Below are 21,697 nucleotides of genomic sequence, written 5' to 3'. Positions count from 1 at the left end.
TGCTAGGAATGCGATGAGTTACTGAATGGATCCTAATCCTCTGAATGTTCAAGTTTTCTATGGATCACACAAAATAAAGACTTGGTTTGCACCAAATTAAGTGACCACATTGTGATTTAAGTGAGCCATCTCCATGAGTCTGGAGAATTAAGTCTCTCCATCCATCGATACAGAAGGGGGTAATAACAGAATCTGCTTCAACTGAAAAGACCACCAGTAGATAAAGAGATGATACTGATATGTCTGTATCAAATCAAGCCTGGACTTCTCTGCTGATTCAAACTTGTCAACAAGGCTCTTCACTTGTACCAAGTGTGGTTCTGGCTTCTGTGCTTCAGACAACTGCCCACTAGGAAATGCACTAGTCTCCAGAAGGAGTAAAAGTTGAGTATGTGCCAACACAACTCAATTCCTCATCCACGTTTAGTCCTCTTGGTATCTCCCATACCACAGCTTACTCCAGACAGGTCCCTAGACTGAAGGGACTGAGGGACCAAAACCCTAGAGCATGCTGAAGTCCTCCACAACCATCAGTTCAGCTGCAGTCTTTAAGACCAGTGTTGGATTTATTTTAAATCTAAATCTAAACTAAACCCAAATGCAGTAAGCTGACTAAAGGCTTCAGTCTGAGATTTCTGCAAGAATTTGCCTAATAACAGAAAAGACTTGTAAGCTGTGCTTTAATTAGCAGAGTCTGTGTCTGGCGAGTAAGGAAGGCACCTTGCATGGCGTTAGAGGGAATAGCAATTAATCCATAAAGCCATCTTCCACCTCTGACTATTAGCATAGGTGAATCTTTTTCACAATGTGCTACCAAGAGGCACTGTCATTATTTGTGATCAGTCAGCACATAGACCTAATTAAAAACATTAAAACTTTACAGCTGTGAGTGAGCCTTCAGCAGAAATGGAGAGGTCTCCCAGTAGTCCTGGCAGACAAAGCTCCAGCTGACCTACAAGGCAGCAAGTCAAGAACTGCTCTGTTCTATGAGAGACAGGTCAGGACTTCCTTCAATCAGGGAGCAGTGCAAGTATTTTCATACAAGCCGCAGTAAGATGAAATGGGAAGAGCTGTGCCTTGGCTGAGGAGTAGCCTAACAGCCCTCTCAGGCACAAGGCGTTTTTAATGAACAGCAGAATACTGACTTAACCTGTCTTGACTTGATTCATTTCAGAAAAGAAGATACAAAGTAGGAGCCAATTTGTTAAAGCAAACCTATATCAAAATAGTATGCATAACTGAAGTACATTTTGTTGTTTTGCTTTAACACTATCTACCACAGACCTTTTTCTCATCTCCCAGATAAGTGGTGAACTTTGGAAATAAACATATTTAAAAAGAGCACCATGAACTTGATAACAGTAAGTGCGACAGATAGATGCAGCATGCAAGGTAGTAGTTATCTATAAAGCACGACATGAACTGATGGCAAAGTACTGAAGGAGCAAGTCAATGCGGTGGTGCACTATCAGCAAAATGCTGAAGGGCCATGACTATTGCTGGTGTGGTGTTGGCATGTGCAGTCAGAGTACAGTTTAACTCCAGCTGCCCCTACTAAAGGGATCACAGTTAAAGATGGAGCAGTATGAGCTGACAAGAAATGAGGATGTGCGAAATACAACATAGCACAGAGACATCTGAGCCAATCTAAATGAGCTGAGGCAACAAAGCTCTTACAGGCATATTTGCACAACTCTTGGGCTTCTTCTGTAACAGGCTACACGCTAATGAGAAAGTAGTCTAATACAGAAGAACCATATATATACATACTACATATGCACATACTTTCATAGGTTATATAGGGTATCTGAAAGCAAAGACAAGAATCTTGCAAGATTAAGTTGTTTAGGTAATCAAGAATTGTCTTAGGAAACAAACACATTTTCATGACAGTGGCCACTACTACCATGCTTAAGAAAACATTTGAATCATGCTATGATCTTTAAAGTTTCAAGTGCTTATAATGTAAAAATGACTTTTATGTTATCACTATTATTTATATCACTTATAACTGAAATATTCTTGCTTGGTTTCATGCACATAATGAGTATCCTTGGATCACTTGAGGCAAATCACATCAGACATTTGGATTACTCAGTAGAGCTAAGGAGAGGAAATATATCTTTGTAGCTGATGCAATTCTGTTTAGCAGCCAAAGATATTTTTAGAATACAGAAGGAAAAACACCAGACAGAAAAAGACTTGTAAAGGAAACCCATATACAACATCAGAAATAGAGCAGACATATGCAAAACCAAACAGTTTAGGAAGGCCAGATAAACCTTTAAACTGTTATGTCCCATCCTGTCCTAGTATTAATAAGAAGGCAGCAAGATATAGGTATGTAAAACTTTAATGATGAAGAACGAACAACATTTGATACTAGTGCATCTTTGGTTGCCTCCATTTCAGCATCTGACGAGCCTGGTGTTGATGGAAAGAAATACCAGAGACCTACCTGAATGAGCAATAGAGAGAGAGAGAGAATGCAGAATTGGACCCGCACTGAGAAAGCGATCAGGATTGCTCTTCTACCAGAATGGCACTCCAAATTACAGAGAAACTGTGCAAACCACTGGAGAAACACACCCCTCTCACAAAAATACCCAAATTACAGTAGAAACAAGCTGGGGAGAAAAAAACAGTAACAATGGAGCAGGGAAAAGAAGTACAGTGAACTAAGAACTACTCTGAGCTCTACAAATGCAAATCAGTAAATCAGTCCTCAAGAGAGAAAGAGAAAATGCTGATGGACGGTTCAGGTGTGCGCTGCACTTGGAAGACTGGAGAGCGGTGGTAGAAGGTTACGGAGCCAACGAGAACTGCACGAGACATCCTTCACGCAAACAAGGCAATAAGACACAGCTGGCAGAAAATTATTAATAATTTATATCAATAACCTAGTGGTGATTACAGCTTTACAGTGCAGAGACATTGAGGAATATTCCTGTGGTGTTGCCAAGGTAACATGCAAGTATGTAGCTGTGCAACTCTGCTGGCGTTTATATCAAACGAGACAACCAACGATATGAGAGCTGACGTGCAGAATTTGGGTTTCTTTACAACTGAAAATGCTGAGACTTTTAGTTGGAGAGCAAGAAGAGCTGGAGTAAATGTTAGGAAGAATTGTATGCTCGAGCTCACTTATTCCACCAAGATGGAGCCTCCTCCCATGTTTAAGACCAACCGAGTAGAAACAGGGCACAGTCTGGAGAAATCAGGCTGCCTTCAGATACACTGCTGATTTACTATGAAAGGATTGACTGATTATTTAATTCCTTAAGTGCTACATGTATATTTGTTGTCACATCTTTAGCATTGGTACTCATGCTACCCACTACATATTTTTGTTACTTATTTATTACTTAAAATTATGTTTCTGAGTTCTGATTTGAATCATGACTCCTTATCAATTAGAGCACCCACAAGCATTTAGTTTTTCATTCATCCTACCTTCTTGACCAGTTAATTAAAAGAGGAATGCAAAGAGGTGGTTAACACATTAATTCTACTTTGCAAAAGAGGGACAGAGAAGTAGAAGGAGTAAAAGCACACACGCTGACAGTTACTGAGGCTCATATGAGATGTGACAACTTGTTGAGCTGTGACCAGGTCCTATCACTGATCCATCCTTGAAAAGAAGCTGCTTCTGGCACCACTGTGATGCTGGACTGCTTAAAGCCTTGTAACACCTCCCTCTCTTCTGCCCACCCTCCTCTTTTCATGGCAGAGACACACTCATAGAAACCCCTGGGCTTCTCTCTCCCTGCCCCCCCCAAAAGGGCAGTTTGTCCCACCAACATCCACCAGAACCGTCGCTGATTAAGGACAAATTCTGCGTGGCCTGGCCCTATATAAGTGAAGGAAAAAAAAAATCTCTCGATTCACAGTTAAACCTAAAAAAAAAAGTAATATGATGACGCTAAGCAATCTAAAAAGATAAAAAGATAGGGACTCTTAAGGCTCTGTTTTGAAGCCTACATACTGCTAAGTAAAGCAACTACAAAGTGTTTTCAGTGCTGATGAAATTTGGAGTATACAATGAGATAATTCACATTTTAATAAATCATACTTTTGTGTGTAGCTTTTGAACTCTGCAAAGACACATGATTTCCCATGCATTTCTGGAATACTATGCTGGAACATTACAAACAGATGAAAAAATCATCTTTTCAGTGAGCTCCTACTTACCGTTGAGTACTTTCTTACTTGTTAGTCACTGTATTCTCCACCATTCACTGTGTTCAGATGAGGTTCCTACATTTGACTCGAAAGGGCTGATGCAGAATTAAATCCAGCCACAGGCACACAGGAGTAAACTCTTGCCAGGCTCAATGATAACTGTGTCCACTCATGGAGATCCATCTCCCGTGTTCTCAGACCAGAGATATAATGTATGCACCTACACACAGTGATGTCTTTCTAACTTGTAGCTCTGATAGATGTGCACCAAGTCAAGGGCCTTCTGCTATACTAGAGTTTTCACCTACCCACTAAATGAGAACAAAGTAGGTTAAAATCCAGGTGATACTGTCCTACCACCTCCCAGATCCTCTCAGTCCAGACCATAAATTTTCCCTAAAGTTATGCTGAAATATATACATGATGAACTGTGGGCAGGTGTCCTCAAACCAGGACAGCAGGGCACTGTCTTCTCCAGTCTGAAGTTTTAGAATTATGTCTAAAAAAAAAAAATAATTAAAAAAAGAAGGTCCAGAATCCTGACCAGGCAGCAATTTGCACAGGGTTAATAAGCAAAATGGTTGCAGCAGGACCTTCCAAAACAAGTTGCTTTAATTCTGGGACGTCAGAACAATTTACAAACCACTACAGAAACTCTAAATATATTCCAGAGCCAGCAACACACAAAGAAACCCAACTGAATGTGTAGTTTATTTAGGCCATAAATAAAAGAAGTGTTAAAACACTTAGAAGTGGAATGCAAGCAGAAAAAAAAAATGCCTGGACCACATAAGGCAATCCACAAAAAAGACCTAAAAATCCAGATCTTTTGCAAATCTGACCCAGAAATGTATAAACTTCAATTTAAAACTGAATCTCTTTCAAGTCATTCTTTGTGTCTCAGATATTCATGTAAGACTCTGTAAGCCCAAATTAAGCAAAAAAAGCAACTCAAGATCCTCAAGGGCATCCTAACAAACAAATCTGAATGACTACTGTCCTATATCCACTGTCCTATATCAACCACTTGAGCCATGTTCACCCACAAATCCCTACAAGACTCAGTCTCATAGTCCCTTTCCAAATACAAGACACTCATGACAGGCCATGTTCCCAACCATACAGAACCCACACTGACACAGCCAAACTGCCCTCCAAAGTAGACTTCAAAATCTTCAGCCACAGTCCGGTTGTAGCACTTTTGCAGAAGAGCCCTCTCTGTCACTCACCATTGCCACATTCACCCAGACACTGCTCTGTTCCCTGGGAAGGGAATACCTCTCTACTGCCCAAAAAACCCTCCAAGAGCACAGAGATCACAGAGCCACAGAGCCAAGCCATGGCAATGTCACTTAGATGTCTCAAAGACATCACAGCAGCACCCTTTCTCCTGGGGGATGCTACTGGCATGGACTGCACATGAGTGATACCTTCAAGCATCATGGCTTCAGTCCCAGAGGGCCGCAAAGACACTGGCTGAATCGCAGTTTCTGACCAAACGTTTTGAAATGTTCCAAAGAAGAGGTTTGCTGGACAAAATCCCTCAGCACTGCAAAGTTAGGGAGAACAGCTAACAAAGAACCATGGTTATGGAAAGGAAAATCCAGCAGGTGTGAGTCAATCCCCTCAACCAGCACCTTGGTAAATCTGCCTGAATGCAATGTGAGGCTGTTTGCCTTCACAGAATAAAGAGTAAGTACAGGGGGAAGGCTGTAGGCAAGCCACCCTCAGATGTTGATCTGAGAAGGGGCTGAGATCACACAGAGGACAGAAGTAGCTGAAATTCAAGATTTTCCGTGAGAAAAAAAATCAGAATAGCTTTTGTTCTGCCTAAGAATAAAAGTTAATTTAAAAATGTTCCACACAATGGGAATTCTGAAATACTGTTTTGAAAAACATTTAATAAAGCATTTTGCTCCAAATTCCTAAATGAAACCGAGTGGCTCAGACAAATGACAAGGCTAGCAATAAATTATACATATGTCTGAAAAAATGATGGACAAATGTTCTTGGTTACCTTCACCTGCAGCAAGTAAAATCTACTCATCAGTTAATATTTTTCATTCATCTTAATAGCTTGTACTTTTTAAACCAGACTACAAACTGTATCATGAATACTTCTTTTGCCCATGGGAAGAAATGAACTACAGAAAGCAATCAAAAATTCTCAGTGTTTGATTTTGCTTTTGCAAAACAACCTAGTTAGAGGTCTCTAAGGAGATATTTTAGAATCAATTGCATTAAATTATGTTCTGAGAATCCAATAGCAAATCAGAATACAAACAAAGCACAAAAAAGCCATGTTTCCCTTAGTGAAATGAACATATACTGTTAAAAAAAGGCAATTTGCAATTAATATTGGATTGGATTCTGGTCCTGTGTTAAAGTTGAAGTTTTGAAAATTATTTTGAGCAATTCAACATTTAGGAATCAAAACACTCTCACTTGTTTTGATCTTTGGTTTTAAAGTGAAATCAGAATTAAGATCTATTAGGTCTATTTCAAATTTCTTTCAGATTCTAGAATGTTCCCAGGATCCAAATCATCCAAGACTTCAGCCGTCAGGGGAGCATAGGCTCCATCACAAGTGTATGTGAGCCTTTTCCAATGACTGAAGATTTGCATCACCAACAAGAAAGGATCTCTTTATTTTAGTACTCTCCACACAGGTGAGGTCGTGTTATCACCTTTTAACCTAGCTGTACATATCACAGATTGAAAATTAGAGAAGCAGGGTCAAAATTCATGTAACCAGAAAAAAAGGCATCACCTTGAGCAAAACACATACCTTTGTGGTATATAAAACATGTGCTGCGGAGGGGGTTTGTAAAGAATTCCTTCATATACAGGCCACAAACCACTTAAAATTCTGAAGAGTGAACTCTTTCCACAGCCATTGGGTCCAGTGATTAAAAGATTCATCCCCTCCTGGACCTACAATAGCAACGAAAATGCAAAGATGTTACTAAGCAGTATATGTGGCACAAGACAGTCTAAGATTCCTAGAGGGACTTATGTGAATGTTTATATCAAATTATTAACCCTTTTCATTAATTACTTGCACATATTTATGCATCTATTCTGGAAACAGTGTCATTACATTCAATATGTGGGCTGAAATAATGAAAATAATTTCCATAATATCTGAGTACTTCTATAAACTTCACTGATTGTATCACAACGTCAATACACCACAGTCAGAATGAATTATTCTAATGTAGATTAGGTCCAAAGGTGTTAACGGCGTACAAAGCAGTGCTATGCCCATCAGTGACATTAATTTAAGCTATGGGACCCCGATGAAATGATTTGGAAAATGTACTTCCCATTGCCTTTATCTGCTTAAATACCACTATTTTAGCTGTTATACACTTGGTTTTACTCATTTGAATATTACCCATGCTTAATCACAATGTCATTCTCTAAGCATAAATATATTGACTGCTATGTTTTCTGTTGTTTTTGTCTCAAGCCAAATGAATAAATACAACTGTCTCTGTGACCTTAAAGCTGTAATTTTACAAGTCTGAATTTCCTACACTGAAGCCATTGCAAGTTTTGCCGTAGCTAGGACCCTGTCCTCCTATTTGCTAATTCCTATACCAACAGCGGTGGCAAAAGAAACCCTGCTTTAGCTAAATTAAAGGACCCGCTGGAATTTTTCATGTTAGTGTTCTGAAAACTTCAACTATTTTTTAAAATATTAACATCTGCACTGGAACATAAGGTCAGGAGATATATAGGAGTAATTCAGTAAAGGTCATGCATTAAAATTGTGAGCAGGTACCGAGTGGTATCTGGAATAGCTTTTTAATAATAAAAGATTTTACTAAGTAAAATCCACAGTTGGGTTTATGAACTATGCTGTCAACCATTAGTTAGTACTGCTCTTTGAGATGATCAAGCAAAACTACAGACTCAATTTTTTCACTGTTGCTGTGAACTCAGACTTTTAAAGGAGCCTATGTGAGTAAAGCAACCAATTTAATTGAAATTAAGTTAGGATGGATGCAGACTCCCATATCCACCTTTGAAAATCTCAGGTTAGTTTTTCAACTGGCAAGAGCACCAGAAATCCTCTCTTCTCTTTCTTTGAGCAGAATAAACTATATATTCCTGCCTCTATTGAGCTACTATGCCTACCTTTCTGGACTTTCCCTTTTATCCATATGCTCCTCCAAGTACTTAACATAAGGTACATGAATTCTGTGCTGTTTATGTTAATGTGATGGCAACAATCAGAGGATTCTTGCATATCATCTTACTTTGAAGTTTAGTCTGGAAACCACCACATCGCCGTTCGGAGTAATAATAGGAACATTTTCACAAATAATTCCATGATCAACATCAATAACTTTCCCTAGAAAGAAAACAAAAATAATTTGTGAATAGCTTGTGAAACCTTCCATTAAGCAACGATATGTGACAGCCTCTGTGCACAGCTGAGAAGTATAAACTGTTGAGTTTCAAACAGCTCTTTCATGTGCTCCAGGTTCCCCTAGTGGAAAATCTGCATAATAAATCTTAGCTAGTCAGAAAGACGCTGTCAGCAGGAGCCAAGGGTATACAATGAATCCTAAATTTGATCATAAATATAACGCACAATATGCATCACAAATATAAAATGCGCTATAAAGACACATTTCTTCATATCCTGCCTGTATTTACTGTATTTTGTTTTAAACTGCTGGTCAATATCAACCAGTAAAAAAGTTCAAGGACAGCCTTAGCCATAGGCAGACCAGTTTACCTTCTCTTGAGGATTTAATTAGAAGATGGAATTTACTTGCACTACCAGCTCTGAAACTCGGAGCTGAGCTCAGTCTCCTCCAGCAACGAAAGCAAAGGAGAAAACATTTCATGGCTTGCTTCCATCTCTTTTTGAAGCCGCAGACACTGTAAACGTGTCTTGTAAGCATTTGCAGAAACCCATATAACATATTTCACTCCAGTAACTGCACTTTGGATTCTTTGGATTTCTAGCAAATTCAAATATATTATCTCAGTTGGACATTTGGATACTTCTAACACAAGGACTTTGAAATAAATTCTTCTGGAAACAGTAAAAAGATGAAACCAACTCTAACTTCTCAGTTGCCTGTTAATGGGCTTTCCAAACAGAACCCAAACAGCTGGGCTTCTAGACAAATATCAGAAATTACCTTTACAGACAAGATGCAAAGGAAAGATACTGCTCTTTGGATTGAAAGACTGCTTATTTTATAACTTAGACTAATCTGAACAAATTAAAATGGAACTAAGGAAAAGCTGAGTTTATTACAAACGGATCTGGTAGTATTTCCTTCAGTTAAGCTTAGTTTTACATTTTCCATTAAGAGGCTCTTTGTTCAGTTGCTTCTGACTTTGCCAAACTAGACCAATCTGGGCAAAAATTTCTGTGCCATGTATCAACCTAAGCATTTTTCCTAAAATAAATTTTATTTAAAACAGTTCTGTGGTGTCCAACATAAGAGTATGGAAAACAAAGCTGTTTTGCTGTTAAAAAAGTAAATTCTTGAAGCCTTCTCATCACACTGAGGCTCTGTAGCCTTTCAGACTCCTACAAAGGCCCTTGAAACGCAACTGGGAGATCAACCCCACCACATCAGCCATGTGTTTACAGATGGGTTCGCAAAAATGCTAACAAATCTGGCCAGGACACACTTTTGTCATACCAGTCACTCCAACCACATGAACAGTTGTGAAGGACTTGGCATTCATCTGCTCGTGTCTTCTCAGAAAATTATCCTTCACAGTCTCAAGCAAATTTTGCAAAATTCATTCAAGCACTTGCATACAGTGGAGAAATTCTAGTTAAAATAAATCTATTATAAAAAATAGTAAGTAAGTGTTAAGTAAACTTAATTCTCATTTCCTAACTTCACAGTGTTTGACTGCAACTTTAGCATGCTTTTAAAGCGTATTTATGTGTAGCCAGAAATACAATTTGACAGTATTTGTACAAGATGTAAAAAAACCTGTTTCAACTTCAGAATTCTGAATTATTAGATACACTATGTATAAGGCAATGTTATTATCTGTTAAAATATTCTAATAGTTTTCAAATTTTCACAATGCTCTTATTGACAATAGTAAATGCAAGGCACAGCAAAGACATCCCTTAGTTACATAAACTTATATTGGATGATTCAAAAAGAAATAAGTAGTATGTGTGCAAAGAGCCTTTGAGAAGCTGAATACTAGGATTTTTCTTTTCTAACAATGCAGACACATACGTATTTGAGCACGTGTACTTTTATCCACATACAAATCCCCTCTGCAGGGATTTCTGAAGTATCAAGACCACAAGAAAGGAGGAAAAACAGTTTTACAATGGAACTTATCATAAAAAGTGTGAAGCCCGTGGCCTAGATTCATCTGGCCTAATTTCTGCTTAAGTCCCTGTGCACAATGCTTGGTATTGGCTAGCTGCCTCCGAGAGCCTACAACCACTTGGGAGCAAATGCAAGTCACCACAGCTTAGGAGGAATTCAGGCTGGATGAAATGTGTGACTGTACTGGACTCAAATCGTGGGAAAAGGCTGCAGAGAAAGAAGGAGTTAGGTATTAGTGTACTAGACTAAGAGGGAACGTGAACAGCACACCTGCATATCTGAACTATATTTGGTTTTGGTTTTAAAACACAGTTATCTAAAAAGAGCTCCCAGATTACTTTGTTGTGCCAGGAACTACAAACCTTTTCTCTTGTACATGACAAAATGTAACAGTTATACATCGCCACTTCTTTTAATTTCAGCCAAATATTACCAAGATGTACAAGATTAGGACATCAGCTATTTTTCCACAGCTATCCACCACGACATCAGATTATTTGTTATGAAGAACCCTGCCAGAGGACCTGGACAGAAATCTGTGCTGAAGGGCAGCACTGTTGAAATTGTTGAAAGAAGTTATTTCATAAAGAGCACTTTGGTGTCCTCAGCTCTACTAAGGTTTAAGTTTTCAGGGGCCAAAGGGAGGGAATGAGGCTTTTCAACACCACAGAGGTGAGAAGCAGAAGGGTTCTGTTGGGAAAATTAGGAAAAGCCCATTGCAAAAGCTGCCTTTAAATACTTCAGAGAGCAGCTGGACATAAGAGAGAGGTGGTACATAATGGAGTACAATAAGAAACGGATGTACACAGAAAATGCTTTGGGGAGGGTAGCGACAGGCAGGTAGTGGCACCAGAAAGATAAAGGATAGGTACAGTAGGGATAAAGTATATATTGATCAGATCATTTGGGAGGTGAGGGGAAGGGTAAAGGTGTCAGCCCCTTTTTCAGCTGAAAATTCTCACTATATTACGAAAAACTGAGCACAGGCTGATTTTTAGTCACTGAAAACAGTATTTTCAACAAACACTACTGAGCCAATCTGTCTTTCCTATCTACTCCAAACAAAATAATGTGGTATTTGAAGAAGAGAATGTTACAGTCTCAATTTTCTGAAAAAAATTAAGTATCTGAGGAAAGCAAGTGCTGCAGGTACATGCAAGAATAATAATACCACCACCACCTATAATAGTATAGCTGAATGTCTTTTTCATCGAAAGTTTTCAAAGAAAACATTTGAGCAATGTTGTGTATTAGAAAAGCCCTGCATAAGCACAGAGTTACAAAATAGCAGATTAAAATGGAAGGCAACATGGTCTCTGGGGTATTAAGGCTGAGAGGCTGATTTGTTGTAGAAACAAAACCTCTGTTCACCTCCTGTCCCACAGTACTGGCCTCACACTCAGGGAAATACATGCAAATGTGAATTAATTACCTTTGATTTCTAAGGGCCCATCGATGCGTAGTTCTGATTTATCTTTACTCTTGCTGTTGTTTTCAGACCCTTGAATAACAGCAGTTCTTTTGTAGATGCCTCTCTTCACCTCATCAAAGACTGAAAACATGCTGTGGACACGGGCGGTGTAGCCTGCTAGCTCAGTAACCTGAGAAACAACAAATGCCTCATTTCAGTTATTCTTCACAAATTCTGTAAATTAAAAATTTGGCCAAAGATTCATGAAAAACATTCCCAGCTATTCTGAGTCAGTGCTCCTCAAACGTCACTCTGGAAGGATCAATGACCCATCCTTTGACATCTATCAATTTTCATTCCTTGAGACTCTGTGCTAAGTCAGAAGCCACCCACAGCTCCTACCAGGCAGTAGCCAGAGACAATTTGAGGGGCACAGATTTCAGCCGATGTGAGCTGTGATAGCTCCAGCAAATGAGGAGGTTGCAGGAACTGTTCTTTTCTGTGGATCAGTAGAATATTCAACTGGCAGAGAACAGCCATTAGCATATCTGAAAATAGAGAGCCTATCATACAAGAGAAAAACCAGAAATCTCTGCATTTGCCAGCCAAGTAAAGATCCACAGAAGCAAGAAAAAATGGCATCTATAATTATGTATGTTTACCTCCCTGTATTCTGAAAATCCCCTGTGGGAAAGGTGTGCTTCTCTGTGTAAAACAGGCAACACCAGGGCATCCTAATCTAAAATACAGTACAAAAAGGAAATTACTCTTGTCACCTGCACCCTAGATTACCAGAACTAAATCTGAGACCTGAGATTAGAACTGAGCATTTTTGAGATGGTGAGGTCTCTTAAAAGGCTTTCTTCATTGCTTTTTTTTAGGCCTTTTGTCACAATTTCCACCTGGTGAAGACAGAAACAACAGATCTCTGGACCTGGTAACTTCCTATTCTTGGGCAGAAACACCACCAAGAGCTCCAAAAGAACTGCCTCCATCTGCTGGCAGCAAAGAATTAAACCTGGACACCTTACTATAAATGTATTATTACATGGTTTTAAAAGGATGCATATTTATACCAAATGCAGAAAGCAAGACAAGAATAGCAAGAAAATTAGTTTGGGATTATAAAATCATTAACTTCCTATGGTTAAACACATACACCCCATGATTGAGTTCACCTGCTGTGGGCATACATAATTCCAATATAAAATCCTCTATAAATTTCACTATTTGTGCCAGATTTAGAAGTGAATGCCAGGTCTGGCCACATGGCCATCCCTCCACTGGAAGTTAACAAGTATACAACACCTTGAAAAACTCTGTTTAAAAAGAGTAACCACTCAGTGTTTCAACTCCATCAGCTGTACATCGTTTTGTACTATTAGTAACTGCATTAAGAGCTGTGAAAAGTATTGGGCTTGAGGCAGTTGGTAGCACATAGGAGCTGAAACATCAGTTTTCACACTGGAGTCTTTTTAGCAATTTCAGTTGGAGCTCATGCCAGGGCTGAGTGCTCCACACGGCGTTGTCAGTGGCATTTGATGGAGAGAATCCTGCATGTGATGAATGAAACTTGTACCAACTGTTCCTCAGAAGAAACATAACTTGTAGTAAGTTTCTGAGCCATGACCCTACAAACTCACTTTGTCAAAACACTAAATGCTTCCATCTAAAATACTGACCTGCAAAGTTGAGCCCCCCTCATCTGCACACAATTACACTGCTTGAAGGAGGTTGCTTTGGTGAATCAGGTGGGCAAGAACTGGAATGTCATTACCACGTGAAGTGGATTGAAGTACACTGTCCTTTGCAAACTGCCTGAATTGCGAAATGGGAATGCCAATGTGTTTAAAGTACCACAGTGTCTCTTGAAGAGAAGTATAAATGTAAAATTGAGATGGAAATTCATAGAGCTGGTCTTTGATCTCATGCTGTCTAGATTAAAATCCCACCATGTTATCAATAAAGTGAGTTTGTTCAGTTGTTCCTGCTACTTTGTGGGTATTTTTGTTTCCAAAAAATAAAACCCCAATGTTTAAAAGTCCCCATGTAAATTATAAAAATTACTTAAATGTTTAAAATAAAATTGAAATTACATCAGTGTATAAAAGGTTATCTGGCAATATCTTTAGAGCAGAGGCCAAGCAGGGGAACAGCTAAAGGAGCATAGGTCAAAATCACAGTTCATTAGAACTCCTTCTGAAAAAAGCACAGACTCTGGCTTTGTCAGAGTTTGTATCTGAAGGCACCAAACTACCCCTCCTCCTCCAATTTACAAACTGTAGCTATTATGGCTGGATTCCAAGTCACAGAATCCATAGCCTTTGATTAGCTGCCCAGCTAATGCGTGCCTCCTCGCACTGCACTGGGAAAAGGGGTTCCCACCAAGGGGACGAGCAAAAACCAATTGACAAATGCAGAACCAACATTCAGAGGGAAATGCTGAGGAGACAACAGAGCTGCCTCACTTTTCTTTTGCTTAACAGCCGACACCTAGAGAAATGCCCAAGAGAGACCACAGATGAAAGCTCAGTTTTACTGAAATTTGGGTAAGGACCTGAAACAATATCTTCCAGATGAACATCCTGTACTTCTTGACTATTTGCTGTCCCAAGATGGATTTTTTTCCTGCTAAAATTTCTCTATTTCGCAAAATTACTTACAATTTAACCAGTTCATAAGATACTGAAAACAGCCCTACAGTTTAGGTGGTCAGGAAATAAGTACTCAATACTCTTTACAAAATGTGACGTTTCGAACAGAAGAGTCCCAATACACTGGAGGCAGACAGCCTGAATTCAGGTCTCTAAACAGAGGAGGAACTCATCTTCCAGGAACTTCTATTGCTCTCTGATGGCACCTGAACAGAGGTATTAAAAATGACATTTACATGTTGCACCATACTGGCAGCTGTGCACTTTAGACTCTTTGTGGACTTAGCTCTAAAGATCAAACTATCAGTTCAAAGATCTCCATGGATTTAGTTGCAATTGAACTTGCCTTTAAAAACTGCACTTTTAAAAATCTTTTCATATTAAATGTAAATTCTGTTTTACTTTTTTTTTTCCTCTCTGTTTCATGTATGACAGATGTACAGTACCTCTTTGTATGAAGACATAATCCTTTCAATAGCATCTGCTCCAGAGATCAGCAAGTTTCGTGATGTAGTAAAAGCTTCTGTTCTTTCACTAACCATTGCCTGTTTCTGGCCATCTTCCAATTCTGAAAGTAAAAAAAAAAGTTTTCTGTTAAAATATTCTTCTGAAAATTCTCTCTACAAATTAAATTAGGATTAGAATGTGAGTCATAATAGAGTAGCTTTTAAATTAAGAAAAAGTTCACTCTGTGAAGACAATCTTTCAAAAAGAATTGGTGAATGTAACTAGCATAGATAGCTTGGTGACAAAGAACAAGTGGGAGTACATGGAATTCATCTTCTTCTGCAAAACACGCTATTGTTTTATACTATTTGTCTACCTAGATTTTTTTCCTTTTAATATAACCATTTTAAACCTAAGCAATGATCCAAGCCAGATTTTTAATAGCATTTTTACTACTTTTGCAATTATTAATTTTCAGCCTTCTTATTTACTGACTTCATGTAAAAGGAAACATATCGAGAGAAACTTGGCAACGTGAGTCTATTTCTATAAGAAAGCACGAAGCTCTTTTATTATCAAAGGCATGTTTTAAGGAAGATAACCTCTCTCACAACACAGTTTCTCTCTTCATCTGACCCCAGAACAAAGCTGCGATGCTTTGTTCATCACACTGCATCTTATTTGCAAGAAAACTCTTGCTCCAAATAAATGATTTGTCTCATAAGAACATGTCAGCAGCAACAGGCAAGGAGAAAACAGTAGCAGAAATTATAGACATGTGAGAAATAAATATGTTTACATTTATCATATTTACATATACTCTTGCTACCATGTGACCTACAGATTTATACAGCATAGTCAACTTGCAATGTTTGTTCTTGAAGGAATCAAGATTTAAAAAGAAGTGGCTGGCTAATATTTTAAACTGCTGTTTCAGTGTTAACAGTTGCATCTACAAAAAAGAAGATGACAATGTGTAGCAAACCACTCAAACATATATTTTCACATACAAGATTTAGAATGAAAGGTCTCAAGGGTTTTCTGCATCTTTATATACTGCTTAAGTCTGTTGCAGAACAGGGTCTGGATGTTATTTCATTTCCTTAAGTTTCTCAAGTTTTTTTAAAGTTTGGTTGTTTTGGATTTATTTTTTTTTTACGCTAAGCTGCTGCTAGGCATTAGCCTAGGCAGGGTTAACAGGTGGATCCAGTGTGGCAACTTCTGTATTAGCAATTTTTATCAACATCTTCTGTGAAGTTTGCAGTGCTTACGGTCAAGAAAATCCAGGAGGAATTCCCTGTAAGTGTGATGTGACCATAAATTTTATGGACTACATCAAGCAATGCAAGAGCATAGCAAATAATACTTTTTTTATTTGGTAACTGTCTTTCCTCCCTGACAAGATTCAATTCTAGAAATCCGGTGTCTAGAAATCCACATGCAGTAGCAAAGCCAAATGTATCTTTCTGTCTCTATTAGTTAAATCTAAATGGTTTTGGTTTTTTTATTTTCATTTACACATTCTTACAGTTATCTCTACATAATTACATCTGAATCACTGAAATATGCTATGGATAATCGAAGAAAATTTTGTTTAAAAATTCTCACATGATAATTTGCACACACACACACACACACACACACACACACACATATATATATACACACACACCCACCATTTATATATTACTCTTTCTGGCCTCAGATGTTTTTTGTAACCATTTTAATTAATGGAGGTACATGTTCAAAATTTTTAGCTTAAGTTATACAACATCAGCACATTGTCAAGTAGTTGTATAAAATCTAGCCACCTGAGACATGCCTGAGAGGCATGCTTTAAAACAAAAACAAAAACAAAACAAACAAACAGAAAATGTCTTGCAAAGGGAGAGTTTACAAAACTCTTGGTCCTGTAGTTCCCACTTATTTTAAAGTCATTTCCACTCCAAGAAGAATAAACTTAGGGGACAGAGAGAATTCAGTTAATTCATTAGTAAAAACCAGCCCACTGAAATTTGTTTCTTACTTGTCAGAGAACCAATTTTTGATGATCTGGTTGGGATCATAACCCATGCAGCCCATGCTACATAGAACCACCAACATTAAATCATTTAGGAATGGTTTCACTACACCAATGCAAAACTCCTCTTGTAGGTAAATGCAGAATTTACTGACGGCTGCTTCCAGCACCCAGGCTAGCTCATCCAGCAGGAGTTTAGAGATCTCTACAAACCACTGCAGTGGTCATTTTAGGCATACTTGTAGGAGTATTTGAAAAATTAGAATTATATATTATTTATTATCATATCACTATTCCAAAACACAAGCTCTTTTATGACATGCCTAACCCATCAAGATTACTTTTCTTGAACTTTTCGTCGAAAACATCTTTCACGTGGCTGCCTTCTGCGTTTGCAGAAGTGGTGCATTGTAACAGGGCAGCCAGGGGCTGTCTCTGCTTCATACAGAATCTCACATTTCCCTTTTCAGCTTCATTTATGTAATTTATAGTCATGCTTGTTTCATAAACAAGATAAGTGTTCATTGCGTCTAGAGAAATCAAAGTCTTGCTTCCAAAAACAGTTACTTTCCAGAAAATGATGAGAGATGCAACATCTGGAACGTCAATTGTTTAATGCAAAAATAATGAGAAATGTTATCAAATGGGAATCTTGGCTTTGCCAGTTAATTTCTTCCCTGAAACATGTAATAGAATTAGCAAATTTGAGTCAGAAATATCACTATCATGGAAGATTCGTTTTTCTTCTTATTGGAGGATTTTTTTTTTCTTTCCCCTGAAGAAGTGCACCACGTCTATTGCATTACCATTTTAGTCTCAGGTCTGGTCATGATACCAGTTTTGTGCATATCCCTGATTCTGGTGTAAGAAATCCACTATCTGTTCTTTCAGATTTGAACAAACTTGCATCTGACCTGCTGAGGCACACAGCACTGTTTCCCCAAGCAGGTCAACGGTAAGTTCAGGTCTGGTGGATTCTTTGAATACCTGTTACACTTTGAACTGGTCTTGACAGTGTTGATTTGTCAGTATTATGTTTGCAATCCATTGTTACGATATGCCTCAAGAAGAATCCATAATAAGCCTCATGCTTCAACATTTTATGTTCCTGGTAGCAAATATTCTTCTGCTTTACAACGTGAGCCATCGCTGTGTCTTTCTTTTCTCCCACATTTGTAAAGTATTTATCAAAAGAATACTCATGAGTAACAGGAATGTTATGTAGTTTAGCATGAATGAGTCTTATTTTTATTATTATTCATGCTGCAATACCACAGATATATTTATAATGTGTGGTTAAAAAATCTTTTTCATGACTGTACTCATTCCCATCTTAGCAGAAAGACTCTTATCACTTTTCCTGTTGTGCTGATAACCTTCACCTTGAGGTGAAATGGCTTTGTACAAACTCTCCTGTCTGGAACAGGACCTCCTGATATTTTGGAAGCTGTTACCAGGATGCCAGCCAGGGTCCTGATATAGTGCCCTCCTGCGCCACGTGAGCGGCTTGGGCAGCTGAACACCCAGCCATGACCCACCACAACCCCAAGTCAGCTGAATCATGCAGGGGGTGGACAAAGCCATCCCACAAGTCGAACCAAGCTTGCCCAGGTGGACAGCCTTGATTTGGAATATAATTGCCAAGGCCTGTATGGAAAATAATTCGTTCATTCTTGATTAAATGCACCAAACTTAGAACTGATCCTTCCCTAGTCATTGTAGGATCTGTGCTTAAAGAATTCTATGGAATCTGTAACACACTCTATGGTTCTAATTGTGCATAAGGAAACTTGTTGAGGCAAACTTCCCCTTTTTTTTTTTTCTTTCACTATCCCTCCTTAATTATTTTTTTAATAGCTTCTGTAATAACAGCACTACTTGAATCTTGTTTCACTTCCTGGAAAGGTGTGCTAGGATGTCAAAAATGTTACCATCCAAGCCTAGAATCTGAATTTCACCTGCTCTCCTCCCAGGAAGTCAGGGAAAAACAGTGGTTACTAACACGTCAACACATAAGAGAATAATTACCTATAATTATACTACAGCTTACGGAAGGAGAAGATAAGCAATCTAGGAAAGTCAATAGTATCATTTTGTAAAGTAGCAGGAGATGCCGCAAAAATCAGCCTGCAATCCCAATAGTGACCAGTGAATAAGGACTGCAATAATCGTTATAATCTCATGTGACACAAGGATCACCTAAGTATTGAATTCATGCTGTTTATCAGGATTATGTTCAGAGTTGGATCTTTTGTGTTGCTCTTTCCTCAGCTGACTTGCTATGCTTTAAAGTTATGCACAAGACACAGACATTGTAATAAAGTCTGTGAATAATAAATAAATATGAACGGCATTGAGGGGAAGTACAGTCTTTTGAGGATGCAACTTTAAAGAAATATTTAGAAATTAAGTAAAAAATGTTATTACCTCCATCTGCAAATCCTGTTGCAGTGATGATGGGCACAGCGACCATGATCATACCACAGCTACTCCAGACATACTTCATCAGGAACTGCTCTATCATGATGTACCATAAACGTTTGGACAAAATGAGATTCATCTGATCTGCCAAAGCCTTGTAGCTTTTTTGCAGTTGTTTCATTTCTACCTATAGTTAAAAAAGAAAACATTTATACAATGCAACAACGATGCACATGTCATACAAGATACACTGACATAAAAGCACGAAATAATGGGTACCCAGAGCACTGACTTCTGAGTCACACCTGCTGCATGGTACTTTATTTTCACGGTGCTGCAGTCTCATAGCAGAAGTGCACAGCTTCATGGACATGAGTGGACCAGGTTCTTACTTACAATTGGCAGGTTTTCAGCTCTTTTAGGGTATCGGATATATACAAGAACAACATAAAAGGCAGTCACAACAGCTGATTCTAACAACCAAAGTAAGACTGATCCTACATCCTTTTAATAAAGCTACAGCTGCAGAGTTTCACAGCAACTGAAACTCCTCATATTGGAAATCATTTGGGGATCAATTATCTCCAGCATCTTAAAGGTGCAGAGGTGATCTCTGAAATGCACTGCTGCTTCTTTTTGCAAGCTGTCTGGAGGAAGAGAGAACTACCCCAAGAGGTTTAACAAGTCAAAGACAGTTGCAAGTCAATATGACATAATGCATTCAGTTCAAGACAGTATATAGGAATTGAAAAAATGTTTAATTTAGCTGCACTTAAAGCATCATTACAGGCAGCTTTTGAGAACGACTGCTTCAACAAAAATAATAAACCATTGACGTTATATAATCATTGCTTGGACTGAAAGAGGAACACTTCAGGCTGGTTTCCAGCTTTCGTTTTCATCTTGCACAAAACAGCTTTTCTTTCCAAATTGTGTCTGAAAGATGTTAAAGCCAAAATTCACTTCTAATAAAAATGTGAAGAGTTCCTTAATAAGGTGGCTTTAAAACAAGCCATTAGTTTATGTAACTGTGACTGCTGAAGTACTGTACTTAAGCTATTTTAAGACTCTGATGACTAACTACATCTTTGCTTAGCTATGTAAAAGAGTGTCAAAGATTGTAGTGCTCTCTGTGCTACAACAGAGTTTCCTCCTAGACTTTCTACTGTGCCCTGCTTGCTATTTCTGCAGCATTAAATCTGGTAGTTCATAAACATGGGCAAAAAAAAGAGAAAAAAAAGCCTGGAAAAGTTAAACAGAATGGACTGGACTGAAAAACAAGAACAGAGATTAGCTTTCTATAACAGCATAGGATCCAGCTGCAAAACAGCAACGCTGTCAGAGCAGAAGGGAACTACATTCTGCTCACCCCAGATACCACCTGCGAGACAGCATTTTCCTAGGAAACGGGAAGTGCAAGCTGTAAACAGGTTTAAATGTCAGAGGGACCCGAAGTGCTCGAGGAGGGCAGCAAGGGAAACACAGGTCAGCTCTGGCACTGCAGGAGTGACCCCAACACCCTCCAATTTCTCTCCTCCTTACCTTGTGCCCTCGGTAAAAGGCGATCTCTTCCACGTTGGCAATGATACGAGAATGCATGAAGCGCAGATAGCCCTTCTTGTGTGCCTCCTCGGCCACCAGCTTGCCAAACTTGGGCGAGCAAGCTTTGAGCACGCGGGCCGTGGCGTAGACAACAAGCCCAGCCAGGAGTGTGGGCCCGATGGGGTTAGCTCCCCGGGACCGCGCTGTGCGGATAAGGGTGTAGGATGTGAGCACGACATCCAGGATGGGCTTGGTGAGGTTGGAGTAGAGATGTGCCACGGACTGTGAGAACATCATGATGTCCTCCGTGAGGGACTGGTCAGGGTTGGCCAGCCGCCCATCCATGCTGATCACTCTGTAGTAAGTCTGGTTGGCAAAGTAGGTCTCATAGGCGTGATCCACCAGGCGCGTGCGGAAGGCGAGGGCCAGCTTGCACTCCAGGTACCGAATGGTGCTGTTCACGAAAGTGGCCGGGATTGCAATCATCAGCCATTTGATTAATTTAAAGACAAAACTTCTGGGCTTTTTTTCCACGATGCTTTTCACAATCTTCCCATCGAGGGCAGCCACATAGATGGAGAGGAAGGTCCTGGAAACCAGAGCGACCGAATGGAGGCAGAGCAATCCCAGCTCGGCGCTCACCAGCTTGGGGAAGAACAGCTTGCGAAGTTCCAGCAGCTGCCTG

At 39.1% G+C, this 21,697-nt stretch overlaps 1 protein-coding gene across 1 annotated transcript in view; it reads right to left on the bottom strand.

Moving 5' to 3' along the window:
- LOC104544049 (ATP-binding cassette sub-family D member 2) overlaps window positions 1–21,693 on the bottom strand; it is a gene marked incomplete at its 5' end in the record, with an annotated part of 42,214 nt that extends 20,521 nt beyond the window's left edge. Inside the window, 6 exons of the mRNA XM_010188793.1 lie at window positions 6,971–7,116; window positions 8,448–8,542; window positions 11,950–12,118; window positions 15,029–15,150; window positions 19,477–19,657; window positions 21,013–21,693. Coding sequence (XP_010187095.1) covers window positions 6,971–7,116; window positions 8,448–8,542; window positions 11,950–12,118; window positions 15,029–15,150; window positions 19,477–19,657; window positions 21,013–21,693 — 1,394 coding nt within the window. The remainder of the gene's footprint in view (window positions 1–6,970; window positions 7,117–8,447; window positions 8,543–11,949; window positions 12,119–15,028; window positions 15,151–19,476; window positions 19,658–21,012) is intronic.
- Window positions 21,694–21,697: the final 4 nt, after the last annotated feature.

The sequence above is a fragment of the Mesitornis unicolor genome, unplaced genomic scaffold, assembly GCF_000695765.1.
Source record: "Mesitornis unicolor isolate BGI_N332 unplaced genomic scaffold, ASM69576v1 scaffold22347, whole genome shotgun sequence".
Taxonomy (NCBI): Eukaryota; Metazoa; Chordata; class Aves; order Mesitornithiformes; family Mesitornithidae; genus Mesitornis; species Mesitornis unicolor.
The sequence above is the reverse complement of the archived record's forward strand: the minus strand, read 5'-3'. Positions and strand labels throughout refer to the sequence as shown.